This window comes from Euwallacea fornicatus, chromosome 7 (assembly GCF_040115645.1).
Source record: "Euwallacea fornicatus isolate EFF26 chromosome 7, ASM4011564v1, whole genome shotgun sequence".
Lineage (NCBI taxonomy): Eukaryota > Metazoa > Arthropoda > Insecta > Coleoptera > Curculionidae > Euwallacea > Euwallacea fornicatus.
In genome coordinates, this window is record NC_089547.1 from 883,929 (window position 1) to 897,889 (window position 13,961).

General features: G+C 33.3%; 2 protein-coding genes and 1 long non-coding RNA gene across 8 annotated transcripts in view; 2 read left to right on the plus strand and 1 right to left on the minus strand.

Moving 5' to 3' along the window:
- Positions 1 to 188: 188 nt before the first annotated feature.
- Positions 189 to 5,384, plus strand: Pdk1 (Phosphoinositide-dependent kinase 1). Of its 4 annotated transcripts, none has more exons than XM_066283570.1 (8): positions 189 to 315; positions 1,589 to 1,734; positions 2,261 to 2,486; positions 2,541 to 2,710; positions 2,763 to 3,246; positions 3,692 to 3,864; positions 3,923 to 4,095; positions 4,723 to 5,384. In XM_066283570.1, exons 2-8 carry the CDS (start codon positions 1,602 to 1,604, stop codon positions 4,849 to 4,851), a joined length of 1,488 nt encoding a protein of 495 aa, XP_066139667.1. In that variant the 5' UTR covers positions 189 to 315; positions 1,589 to 1,601; the 3' UTR covers positions 4,852 to 5,384. The 4 variants fall into 4 exon arrangements, with proteins under 4 accessions (XP_066139667.1, XP_066139668.1, XP_066139669.1 ...); XM_066283571.1 differs by lacking the exon at positions 189 to 315 and adding an exon at positions 337 to 917; XM_066283572.1 differs by lacking the exon at positions 189 to 315 and adding an exon at positions 1,784 to 1,979 and having other exon boundaries at positions 1,597 to 1,734.
- Positions 5,385 to 5,454: 70 nt separating this feature from the next.
- The window catches only part of Mrtf (Myocardin-related transcription factor), a 48,309-nt gene continuing 39,802 nt past the window's right edge, over positions 5,455 to 13,961 (plus strand). For both annotated transcript variants that reach the window (XM_066283563.1, XM_066283562.1), the window contains exon 1: positions 5,455 to 5,606. The gene's annotated coding sequence lies outside the window, so the exon portion shown is untranslated. The remainder of the gene's footprint in view (positions 5,607 to 13,961) is intronic.
- On the minus strand, positions 6,917 to 9,600 carry LOC136340147 (uncharacterized). Of its 2 annotated transcripts, XR_010732266.1 has the most exons (3): positions 9,339 to 9,599; positions 7,788 to 9,279; positions 6,917 to 7,161 (listed from the first exon to the last, which is right to left on the minus strand). It is a non-coding gene; the product is annotated as an uncharacterized lncRNA (long non-coding RNA). The 2 variants fall into 2 exon arrangements; XR_010732265.1 differs by having other exon boundaries at positions 6,917 to 9,279; positions 9,339 to 9,600.

The following is a 13,961-nucleotide window of genomic DNA, read 5'->3' on the forward strand; positions in this document are numbered from 1 at the left end:
TGCGGTTTGCAAAAATAAACTTCTAGCAGTGGCGCCATCGTCTGACTTGACAAAAAACTTCGTGTGCTTCGTCTTTGTTTACAACGTATATGTTTGCGTGTAAAACGAAGATAACATATACGTCTGTTGAAAACTCTTCGTAACGTCAACAGTCACTACAAGGAGATTAAAACGACAGTTTTTTTTGTCATGACATTCATGTCAAACGTTAGTGTCAGTGGTTTTTTGAAAAACCATATATTTCCACTTTTGTTCTTCTTTTCGAAAGAAAATAAAAAAAAAATCCTTATGAATTTATAAATTCCTGGACTTAGGGTAAGTACTTGAAAGATAAACTTTGCTCCTAAAAGACCTTTCAGCCTTCAGCACCAGAAAATACTTTCAATTTTGCACTAATCAGATTTGTAACATACCTTTGCCAAAGAGGAAATCCCCCAAAAACCAATTATCCTTTAATTTCCCTTCCATGAATCATGAAACCAGTTTTCATGAAGGATGCACGGTTAAAGGTTGTGTTTTTTAAATTACCCCACCATAATGTGACATAACAATGGAGGTATAAACCAGATTTTGCCAGACTTTAAGTCTGTTGTAATAGATTGTGTTATTACAGATACATACTGTAATTAATTACTGTTTGGGAACTTGTATTCATTCTTCTTGCCCCCATTTTATTTGTGACTTCAGTTGTTTATTGAGTAGTTGTATTTAGTGAGCACCAACAGGAATTTCCGAGGAAATTTCCTCTCTGAAGTAATTCAGGACAAACAAGCAGTTCCGGTGATTTCTAGGAGTCTTTAATAGTTTGCTTCTGCAATTACTGCAGTACTGTTTGTGGTTATAGTTATTGCATACCTTCTAGTGGATTCCAGTAACTCGATATTATTTCCATGTCGAAGTACCCTTAATATTGATATGTGAGTTTACCTTTTCTTTTAATATTCCCTTGAGTAGCAAATATTGATAATTATGAAAAAATTTAAACCATACTCTCAATGTTTTATTGTCTATTGTTTTCCAGCTAAAATTTAAAGCTCATTTCCAACTTGGCATAATTTAATTTTTAGAGAAAGAAAATCCTGTCTTCAATGATGCCTTAGTCAACTATGGCTAATATTTAAAGAAAAACAACTTTATGTTATAACTGAAAATCTGATAGAATTATAAACATTTATTTAACATCATTGTAGTCTTCATAAAGAGTGACCTAATAATATCAAACTTTTGACTTTACACTACACTATTCTCTAAAAAAAACATATATTATCTTGGATGCTATGTGTTGTTAACTGATGTATCAGCCAACAATTAATACACTTAATCTTTAATTAACCACAACTGAAAAGTTTCAGAAAATGGCCTCCATAAATGTTAGTTATATTTGTGCAGTGTTGTCTGGTCTGATGATATTATAAAAGTATTAGGTGCTTTTCACGGTTATTTCACAGAAATTTTACCCTTCTCTATGATAGTCAAGCTTAAATAATAATCTAGTAACTGTTGGTTTCTTACAACACATGCATACATGTGTATGGCTGAAAAAAAATTAATGCCTTATATTTAAAGAAGTCATTTTACATCGTTACAGAGTGGGCCCAAAAATGACTCCTCCTCAAGAACAAGAAATTCGCAAGAAGACACCGTCCGACTTCATATTTGGTAAGGTGATTGGTGAGGGCAGTTTTAGCACTGTATACCTTGCCAAAGATGTGCAGACAAACAAAGAATTTGCAAGTAAGTAGTTTGAAATTATCATTAATTTTTTGAAATGGAGACTTTAAAGCCTTGAAGATCTATTTAAAATTTGAGGATTTAATATCTTCCAACGCCGACGTTTAGTGAAGATTACAGTTATGCAGTAAATTTTTACTCTTATGAGGACCCACCATCAATCAATAGTTATGAGGTTTGTCAAATTCTTTTTTTTTTTGTTCCTCTTGGGATGGTGGAAAAAATGGATATGGAATGGTGGGCAAAATGTAAGTCGAAGGAAACGAGTAATTCTGACCTTAACTTTGACATGTAATCCCATTTGATTTTGTGGTTTGATACTCGCTTTCTTTGATTAGTACTAAATGAAATAATATTAGCAAATTTTGGAACGTTGACCGTTTTGAAATTTGGTTTTGCGAAGTTTTGCGTCTCGTTTTGTTTGATTTGCCAACATGTCAATTTATAATACTAAATATTATTCCAACAGAAATAATAAATCATGATTTGTTTAGAACAATGAGCCTTTCAAATAAACTTCAATTTTCAGTTAAAGTTTTGGAGAAACTTCACATAATCAGGGAGAAAAAGACCGAATATGTCATGAGAGAGAAAGAAGTTTTACGTATCCTTGGCAACGCTTGTCCTTACATTGTGCACCTATACAGCACTTTCCAGGACGCAGAAAGACTGTATTTTGTTCTTACTTATGCAAAAAATAGTGAATTATTAAAGCATATTAACATGCATAACAAATTCAACTTTGAGTGCACTAGGTGAGGGTGTCTTAGTTTTTAAGTATTATTTTTTTTCAGCGTGCAACGTTTCAGGTATTATACAGCTGAGCTGATTCTCGCTCTAGAATACCTTCATTTGAAGAATATAGTTCATCGCGACTTGAAACCTGAAAATATCCTTTTAGATCATAATTTTCATATTCTGATAACGGATTTCGGCAGCGCCAAGATTCAACAAAAGGTCATAATCGATCAAACAAATGGTAATGCTGGAACTTTCTTTGCTTAACATCTGGTGTCAGTGAATATTTTCAGATGAAGTCAATGAGGACGATGAAAATCGTCAAAGGCGACGCAACAGCTTTGTTGGCACTGCCCAATTTGTCAGCCCTGAAATGTTGCAGGAATGCAAGTCATCTCCTGCCTCTGATTTATGGGCACTGGGCTGTATAATATTTCAAATGGCTTCTGGTTTTATGCCCTTTACGGGTGGTAGCGAATACCTGGTGTTTCAGAAAGTGATTAAATTGGAATACAATTTTCCCGATGGTTTTGACGAGAGAGTAAAAGACTTTGTAGAAAAATTGCTAGTTATTGAGCCCGGCAGACGATTGGGTATCTCGGATGTAGTGCCATATACTAGTTTGCGGGAACACGAAATGTTCGACGGTCTAAATTGGAATGATTTAGGTCCTCCTCCGTCGCTATCTGATTCCAATCTCGATTCAAAACTTAGCGGTAGCGATAGCAGCATTTCAGTGAATTTAGAACCAGGATTAGATAGTCGGAAGGTCTCTAGGTAAGTCTGACTGAAACTTTATAGAAACTAATGGTATGATATTGTAACCATTTGTTTCTGATGCTAATGATATTAACTGTAACTTTAATATAAAACGATAAAATAATTAAAGTTATAGCTACTCATTGCTTTAAATTATTTAAAATAAAAGTAATACTGAGAAAACGTATTTGATACATTTGAGATGAATTGTTCATTTTCAAACTACTTTGTTTGAAGTATAACATATTATGCCCAAGTACAATATTTAAGTCACAAAAATATTGAAGGGGTTTTTGTCCAAACCCTTAATAAAGGGAAATGTCATTCTCAGTTGGTTTTAAATGCGAACAGTGTGTATTTATATTGGTTCAGCAATACTTACTTGTGTGTGAGATGCTGTTCCCAAGTAAAATAATCCAACTTAAACGATTGGACTATATTTATATTGTTTTTCATTTTTTAGGTTAGTTTTCAAAGACATGCTCCCAGATGCGACGGGAATTACTGCGGTCCGTAAGAGATCGGAGGGTCGTAAATTAACCGAAATACCACTGGAAGAGATCGAGTCAAGGCTGCGCTCTCAGGAGAGCAATCCGTTTAATCAATTCGTTGAGGGCAATTTAATACTCAAACAGGGTACTCATGCATTGCCACTGTACTTAGGGCACAGTCTAACTGTCCTTCTCAATTACAGGTTTAATAGACAAACGTAAAGGACTTTTTCCGCGTAGGCGAATGTTCCTGCTGACTTTAGGACCCCATCTCTATTACGTGGATCCCACCACCATGACCTACAAGGGAGAGATACCTTGGAGCAGAGAGTTGAAGACGGAAGCTAAGAATTTTAAGACTTTCTTTATACACACGGTGAGGCAAATATAGAATAACACAGGAATTACCGGTAGTTACTGCTGTTAAAAAAAATTATTCACAAATGAGCTGCGATATAAAATTCCTATTTTATATCGCAATTTATTTCTGAAAATATTAACTTTGAAAGGTTTAATACAATTTAAATATTTACTTCTCATACGTTCAAGTTAATAATTTATTTTCGTTGATTATATTCTTATTTTTCCTAGGAATATTTCATCACCAAAACTTCAAGAAAGATTTTTGTTGGAGCTCTTAGTAAAGGGTGATTGTTATTCTGAATTTTAGCTGAGAATAGTCGCAATTTTACCGCAACAAAAATAACTTCTGCTCGTGTTTGAGGCATTATTCCCAAAAATAAATAAAAGTATGAACAGTCCGCTTCAGACATATAAAACATAGTTATAACTTCTTAGGGTCTACATTGTTAGATATTCCATCTGATTGTGAAAATTTGCAGGGTGGAATTTTTTCTGTCATGCCCCCTTTAATTTCTGTGTCAACTGGTAGGAATATTATTTCTCAATAGTTGGTTTCGTTTTTGTGATGTTTTGTTATTTTTTAATTGACTGAAACTTTTATTTTCTATGCATTGTAAATAATTGTTCCCTCTTTTTCCAGCCAAACCGAAAGTACTATCTAGAGGATCCTGAGGGGTATGCGCTTGAGTGGTGTAAGGCTGTGGATCAAGTTAAACAGCATTATTTTCCTGAAGACGTTGCTACACAAGAAGAACTTTCTAGGCAATAGTATCTAGATCATTCTTAGTTTGAGTTCATCGTTCTTAACCAAATGTAGTTTTTTTGGCATTATGGATTAAGGGATTTATCCGCCCTATCCCTTATGCCAATAAAACAAAACTTAAACAAGGGACAACACTGGAGCCTGCCAGTTACTGATTTTTTTACCTCAGTTACACTAGTTGCACTAACAAGATTTTTCTTTTTTTCTACAGTTAAATGTGTCTGAAGTAATATGTCTTGTGCTGAAACATCGTATCAAATTATTTTTTCTCAAGTTATTCAGTGTAAAATCAGGTGAAATTTTTCTCTTAGCAACTCTGACAACAGCGCCTCGCCATAGTTTTTGCCTGAAATGTCATACGCATTGCAGACAACTGTAATCTAGTTCTACTACATTTTGCATTCGTATGCCTAAATTCATTTGTTGTTGTGTATTATGTCTTATTCTAATAGTTAAATTAATATTTATTTATTACTTTTAGCAATTAAATTTACCCAAGTCTGTATGTTTTGTAAATAAACGATAATTTATTCATCAAAGCTTAAGTTTTTTCCGCTGCTGTCCGATAGATGGTGCTTCCGTACGTATGTCAATTCAAAATTAGTAAAATGGCGTATGTTCAGTTTTCGTGTTGTGACATCTGAAAATTCCGCTTTGTTTTTCTCGTGAATGAACAATTTTCCTAGTGATTTCTCGTTAATTTCGACCCCTAACTCCAATACCGTACCGATGGAGTTACGCCTCTTAGAGTCCCGCTACGGGTAAGTCTTATTTAAACCAGTTTTTTTACGTTTTAATCAACCCACCCACGTATATTGTTTTCGCTATCTCAATACAGATGATATTTTGGCTTTTATTATCTAAACTATCGACGAATATTGGTAAATTTTATTGAGTTTCTTTAGCCGGTTTTAACGGAAATTGTACCTTGGAACAGTTGTCTTGACCGGCACGTAAATCCTCTCAAAAGTCGGTACGTATCAAGAGGCTTTCCTTAAGTTCTTTTCATTCGTTTTGGTGAAAAACAACAATACTTAGTTACCTCATTGGAAACACTTAAATACTTAGTAATATTTGAATAACAGAAATATTTTTAATAATAATAGGACAAGATTTAATCTCTGTGTTCATTCAAAAAGGGTGTGTACCTACTTGTTTGTAGGATCAGAATTTAGAGCTTTTAGCACCACTGATGTCTTCATTGGTGTCAGACTTATGAAATTCTCTATGCTACGGTATTGTAATAAATGCAACTATAGTTGTAATGGTTAAGAGTGGTAGGTTGATTTATCAACATTATTTAGAACCAAATTCAGATATTAGATATATACTTACTGTAAAGTGAGAAAAGACTCAATGTATGGGAATTCTCCAAAATTCATCATAATGATAACACATTAGGGTCAATTATATTACTCTAATGATATATAAAAAAATGCACTTCATTGATATATAGAGTCTTGAAAAGTTTTGCAAGTTAAATTTTTCACGCATACTAATATTATAAATACACCATTGAGTGGGTGTCCCAATCAGCAAAGTAATTTAGAATAGAAAAATTACGAATAAATAGTTGATATTCAAAATTCCCCTTGAGAGCAATTGAATATTTTCATATTAGGAAAAAATTGCATTAAATACACCCTGTAGAATAAAATGAGTGAATTTATATATGAGGTATGGTTAGCTAAATTGTTTTGTTAACCTCCCATCTAGCATGCAATACTAACTTATACTAATATTTCTGAGACAGTCTCTATACCAAACTTTATAGGTATTTACATACTTATGTATGGGTTCCTTCATGAGCTTTCATTTGACCCGAGTACAGTTGAACATGTGACAGTTTTTGCACTTTCTACGGCGCCAATTTATAAACAATTTAAACTTAAGAAAATTGCATTTAATTTTAATTTTAATTTTTTTAGACTAATGTAAATATATAGTTTGATATGTGTGGAAAAAAATAGGTTATTAAATAAATCTTGAAAACTTAAATATGTGAAGTCCATTTTGCTCAAACTTTAACTGCCTGAAACTTACAGCTGTGGAAAATATAAAAAGTGTCATATTTTATTTTAAACATCTTTATTCAACAACAGTTTGATAATCAGAATGTGGGTTCTTTATGTTTTATAACATATTCCTTTAATTTTGAAAGTAAACTTAAAAATTGAAAGATATGTGGGGTTTTTCACTTGAGATAGGCAAGGTGACAATTAATTGTGGTTTAAAAGGATGCTCCTCTATTGCGAAGATGTTTTAGTTGTGTATCAAATTTCTTCCATTTACATAATTCTCAGAATATTGGCATTTCTAAAAAGATTTAACAAAACAAAGTATTTATAGATCATTAAATGTAATTGTAACATATTTATGGAAATTTAACAATTAAAAAAAGATATGACTTCAGTGCAGTATATTTCTGAAACCACATATTTTCTGACCCCGGTTTATATCAAAGTTTGTTTTATTTTCGTTCAATGAATTTATACCTGTTTTTAGTCGCAATATTTATGATTCACCTTGTATCGCAATATCACTAGTGAAAAGTGAGGTGATACTTAACTCATAAATCTAATGTTTGAAGTCGAGTTTTAAATGTAGACTTTTTTGTGTATTGGTTTTTCATAGATAAACATTAATTCAATATGTTGTTTGATTTTACTATTTAAAATTGGGAAAAAGCTTGTTTGTTTTTAATGAATAAATTCGGTTCTTATCACATAAATTCAGTATACTTGAAAAAAATAGTGTTTCACTATTAGTAATATTTCTATCAAGTTTAATACTTTGAATTTATATAATAAAAAGCAAAAGTGTCCATTAAGAAAATGGTGTTTTTCGTATTTTAAATAGTAAATTAAAAAAAAGGATTACATTAATTTCTTACTTTCAAAAACAGATTGATAAGAATGTACTTGATGTTCAGTCATACTTACTCCAAAAATGAAAGAATTGTGGTCTACTTTTTCCACTGCAACAAAATTTGTGTCGTATACGGGGCGCAAACACAAAGTTTAGAAGATTTGTGAATATATGAGTAACTCACTTATCAAAAGGATCAGTGCAATAGTTTGTTGAAAAGGTAATTTCGAACAAATGTCGTTAAAAATATTCATTGTCGTTCAAAAATGAAAGGTTGGTATTAAAGCGGTTAATTGTAAAATAGCATTTACCATTAGCACTACCTTAGTTCCAAATTTAAAATTTCTGTTGTTAATAATAACAGATCTGACTATGACACTGGATTTGGGTCACCCGGGATACTATAAAGAGCGTTACCCCGAGGTTGCCAATTAAAATTCACAATAATAGGTGTCTAGGTCGACAAATTTGACCAATTTTTTACGAGAAACAAACACACACGTGTAGAGGGTGTCCTGTAAGTTAACGATATCCCTTGAAGGGTAAATAGGCTAACTCAAAATAAGTCGATTTAAGTAAACTTGCCTTAGTCCAAAAGTTGATACTAGCCGAGATACAGGGTCTTCTCTAGTAAATTTGCAACACATACTAAAAAGCAATAATAATAATAACTAATAGCAATAATTATTTAAAAATTAATAGACAGTAAATTTGCATGCATCATCAGCCTTAGATACTTGTTTCTCGAAAACCGTTTCTTCTAGCGACTTGAATAGGGTATACCCTTTTTAAACAGGAAAGGTAAGAGAAAAGGTTTATTTAGTCCAAAATGACATAGACCGTAGCACAAAAATGTTTTAGCAGTTTAAATTATTTTAATGACCGCCCGTGGCACCTTCTAGAAGATTCACCGAAATTGTCGATAAATTTGAATTTATCATCTCAAGAAATTCCTGAACACAAAATTTCGTTAAATTAATTCGAAGTAATGGAAACGTATTAAAGAAAATGTGATTTATCTTTTCACTTTTAACACCCTGTATCTTGATTATTATCACCTTTTGGACTAAGGCAAGTTTAGTTAAATCGACTTATTTTGAGTTGGCCTATCCACCGTTCAAGGGATATCGTTGACTTTGGGACACCCTGTACATATTCTTCTTAGGATGGTCGTTTTACTCCAATATCTATTTTTCAACGTATCGACATTTGGTTTCCCGGTATTTTTCTCATTGGCGCAGTCACTCTAGCAGTATTGATATTAATGACATTTGCTGCTCGGGGAATTCAAAACAATGTTTTATTTTAAAATACTATATGTTACCGCTTTATAGCTTTTAAGATACTTTACAACTTTGATATTGAGCAGTTCGTCACATATTGCCTCTTTGCGCAAAGAAACCGGGGACCCTGGACTTTTTGGTCATCATGTCCAATTATAAATCCATGAATGCTAAGTATCTAATGTGTCCCTAGTTATGTCATAAGCTCCACAAAAGTTCACTGGGCAGTAGACTCTTATAGCAGTTCTATATGGTTAAGCCGGACGTTTAGCCTAAGCTAAAGCTGTAAGGAAACGTTATTTCTACGTTTAATTATTCGATAACTTCATGCTACATACATACTTATCCCCGTACCTACTAGGTTAGTCAGAGTGTTATCCCATCTTCCTGCTTCCTACTTCCTACCACAGAATCCTGTAACCCGGGATCTCAAGTTTCCCTCCCTTATATTAACGACTAATTATAATCCCCATGCACCTCAGAATTTAAGCTAACACCACAGTACTGAGCATAGTGCAAATCGTAATGTAAACACAACTGTAGGTGCATGATTTACTTTAAATCTGTATAATAAATTGGCTTGTTTACCATTAAAACGTGTGCTTGGTTTAACCTTATAGGCAAGTCAGATGTACGTGGGAGAAAAATAGGAAAGAACAGGATAAACACGTTTGTTATACGTGTGATATAAATGGGTGATTCAACAGCAAGTGATGTGATTTCATAGGTTGATTAAATTGTTGATGTTCAAACATTTTTCTCCACTTGCCTTGTGTCCAACATAATAAGATCCAGACTTGCAGAAAGGTTGCGAATGGTAGAAACGGGCACATGACAACAAAACATTTTCAAAATTTATTTATTTTTTTTTTTGATCTTATGAAATGACTTACTCCATTGGGTAATATTGTATTGTTCAACGAGCAACGAAAAAAACATTTTATGTGATTAAGCGACCAATCTAGGTCAGTTAGGGTCCAGGTTAGCTCGGCTTCGCTTGATTTAGTAACGTACTCGAATTACAGAAAATGATTTTCAACAAGTGGAACGATCATGCATGATACAAACGGTAATTAAATTATTAAACAAGTTAATTAACATTATTAACATCGGCAACCGCACTTGCACATGCTGTGCTTTGACAGTGCATTATTTCATTACAGGCAGTCAAGTATACACAAAAAGAAAAAAAAACAATAATCAACTACCAACAGTAGTGTCATGAATAATCCCACTTGCAGTATAACTGTTCATAGAAAATTATGAGAAGAATGATGTGGTTCCAAGAGTTACGGGCTGCTTTATCTGGTCCCTTCTCGCTGGGCATCATATGGGTGCCACTTGTTCAGGGCGCCCGACGTCTTTATGCAAGGTGATACAGTAAGACGAGATAGAATTAACTGCAGATGATCACAGAATAACGCAGAGAGTCCCATGATGATACAGATGGTTACATAACTCATAATGTCCAAATTTGGGATACAGAAGGCTATGTAGTTCATACTGTTGAAATTTTTAAAACATTTTTGAGTTGAAAACTGTTTTAACATTAACTTGTCATAGATCATTAAATTCAGAAAAATATTTTCTATAAAAAAATTAAAAAAAAAAAAAAATTGAGTTTTATCTGAAATTCTGAAGTTGGCATGTAAAGCAAAAGAAGTTGAGTTGAAAAAAAAATTAACTTTGACATTATTTAGTAGTCTGAAAAATATTATTTTATCTGGTTTTTAATTAATCAAAATCCATTCACAAAGAACTGGGTTACAGTTTTGCCCGTTTTTTTAGAGACTCTGCGTATCTTAAAAAGAAAAAACCTCATGTTTCGTTTATCATTTGGCACCGTTATGAAAGTCCACCCTCGTTTGTACCAGTGGTAATGCACTTCAACATTTGTGCACCTTTCTAAATGAGCTTTAAAATAAGCTCTAAGTTCAACGTTGCTATATTATCATTTTTGTATAGCATTGTAAATGTGCTAGTAGAATTCGTTTTAGACAATTATGTGTATTACTAGTCTGAAGTTTTATATAGACGAGATACCGCAGAGAAGGAACGAAGATTTGAGCAAATAAAGGAAAAACATATTTACGCTGAATTGGATGTATCGAACTTCTTGTTAGTTGATATTTATTATGCTAATCTGCTGATTAAAAATTTAAATTCAAAATAAATTTCAATGCTTAAAAATAATTTATATTAATATAAGTATGATGACTTCGCGATTTGTTTTGCCGACAACATTGTAGCCTTATCAGATTCGGTAAAGTGTAATTAATGTAGCAACAATAATAATTATGTAGTCAGTCTGTCTGTTGTGCCATTGTTTGTTAGTGCTTGATGATAGAGCGTTAGCAGATTATGTATTTGTGTAGTTTCAGCTTAAGAGAACCTCTTTCGACAATATAACTAATCCTTGGTTTCATCAGCCCACTGAACGAGCTTCGGCTAACAAAATAAAATAGTTTTATGAGGAATGTGCACGGTCGTCTTATAGTTTTCGAAAGATTTCCAAATACAAAACAACTTAAAAATATAAGACAGCCGAACAAGAGGCTTTTTGGTCGCCGGCCAACTAGAAGATTTCGAATTTTAACCTATTTTTAATAAATAGAAAGCGAAAACGGCATCAGTCCAACTGAATCTGTTGTTTTTTATGTCTCAGAAACAGTGCCAGAAAACATACCTGCTTTGTATCATACAATTTATACAAGTTTGCCATGTGCATCTACTGTAGGTTGTAGGAAAATAATATCGATGAAATAATAATAGCGGACTGATGATAGTATTATTTCTTAAAAGTTCTACTTCAAAATTGTCATAGTTTTGAAGTCTTTGAAGTAGAATTCTGAAATTTCCTTGTAATATTCTAGAGTTTCTTATCAGAGCCTTTCACGCAAACGAAGGATATAGAAAAAGTCAGCAGCGCTCAAGTCGAAAAACATGTCGGGTAGTGGGTTTGAAAGTTTTACGAAATCATCTTTTTCGGAAGAAGTGGCTTCAAAACTCGTTTTACAACGTAAAATTGGGGGCTGCGCCACTATTTTGAAAGGTACACGCGAATGGTGACCATTTTCCTCCACTTCTACTCACGCAACTCCCCTCTCACTATTTGCATTCATCTTTGAAATATAGAACATGACTCTATGGAAGATCACGCGATATGCCCATCAAGCTTTTTGAGTGTTTTTAAAGTCATGATTGTTTTCAATCAAGTTCAGAATCGACATTCCCTGCTACAGAATCGAATTTCAAGAACGTGAACTTACACAAATTTATATGTATCGAAATTTCGCTTAACGAACTGCACGTACCATGTAAATAAGAATTCCCGAGGGAGTTCCTCGTAGTTCCTTTCCAAACTGGAACCGATTTTAAAACGCTTGAAACTTAAATAAAAGACAATTCTGAATTCGGATGGTCTCAAAAGTTACAAAGGCGGCTTTTAGTAGATTTGAAGGTGTTGCAAATGAGATAAAATACGAAATGGGTTAAGAAATAAAATTAGGGATAATGCATTATCTACATGCAGTGCATTACACGGCGAAATAATACCAAAGTTAAGATAAAAGTGTTTTTTTTTCGAAAATAGAAGTGTGCACGTCAGCAGTTATCGCTGATTATAACTCCAAGTGTCACATATGAATTTAAATGGTAAAAAATTTTTAGAAATTGCATCAAGAGTCAACACTTGTCTCAGAGCGTTCCCGATCTAGAGTAAAAACAACATTAACAATAAAGAATAGAAAAGTCACAAAATAAAATGTCAAAAGAATTACTGCAGCCTGCGTAAACATTCAATAAATTATTTGTTATTTTATTCTTATCGTATTTCTCATTTTATCTTATTTGCTGTATAAACCTACCTTCAATAATTCTTCAAACTGCGTCATTTTGACGTCATTCCAACACAGAATTCCAATTTTTTTAGTATATTTAAGTTGAGACTGTATTCACTCTCCGAATTGAACTTTTATTCAATAAAATAATCCAATTTCCCATCGGATTTTTTGGAATTTTGTGCTGCACTTCACAGGACCTGAGCCTTGTTAATGGATAGTCACGTGGCGTTCACCATCGGATCCAGAATTTTCCATTAGGACTAGCTCTGATTTTGTGCATGTCGACGAGTTTTTCCATGAATGTTTGAAATCGTCTAAGCTACATCGTCCTAAAATAGCCTCCAAGGTGATATATTTGAATTTAAAGCAAAACAAAAAGTCAAACGAAGTAGGCACATAACGATTTCCTTGGCTGTGCCCAGTGGCTAATGACATTCGGAAATAACTACTATAGACAGTAGTTAGTGGCATTTACAGCTGATGTTATTAATCGAACCTGATGATGAGTCGAATGTTTCGAATTCTACCTTGGCCGATAGATATACGTTTTGTTTAATCCATTTTAGCTCGTGCCAGGTAGGTAATTTATTTTTATAGGGCGTATGTTTTACATTAGCCACATTTTTCTGTTGAGTAATTTCGCTCTTTTCGGTAAAACGCCATCCATGGGGTTTTCGAATTTCCGTGCATTTGGCAGGCGGATTTCTTTGTTTTTTAAATGTTTTATTAACTCATTCAAGCGTAAATTTCCTGGCGGTGGGCCAAAATGCAAAATAATTTCAATTACTCAGTGACGTAATAACGGAGTAATTTATTTGTTTTATATTGGCCGATGAAACGGGAATTACGATTCAATATCCCCGCGAGTGCGAGTCCCCCCGCGTGTTATACGCGTTTCTGTGAATTAACCTTTAACTTGAGTAAATTGCTAAAATAGTTGCTTTACATTTGCCACCTGTATAGTGTTGGCCTACGTTTTACAATGTTTACTCTCTGGTAGAAAAGGGAAAATGTTTGTTTCCATTAGAGACTCGGTTAATAAAGTTTCCAACATCTGTTGCTATCATATTAGATTACTTTTGCAGTTCTCTTCTAATGTGAAATCAAATTTAATGTGGAACAC

Bases quoted from the DNA above. Each gene is read 5' to 3' on its own strand.
- Pdk1 (XM_066283570.1), top strand. From the start codon at position 1,602: ATGACTCCTCCTCAAGAACAAGAAATTCGCAAGAAGACACCGTCCGAC. The intron at 2,487-2,540 runs GTGAGGGTGTCT...GCAACGTTTCAG, and splicing joins TTCAACTTTGAGTGCACTAG to GTATTATACAGCTGAGCTGA. The intron at 4,096-4,722 runs GTGAGGCAAATA...CTCTTTTTCCAG, and splicing joins AGACTTTCTTTATACACACG to CCAAACCGAAAGTACTATCT.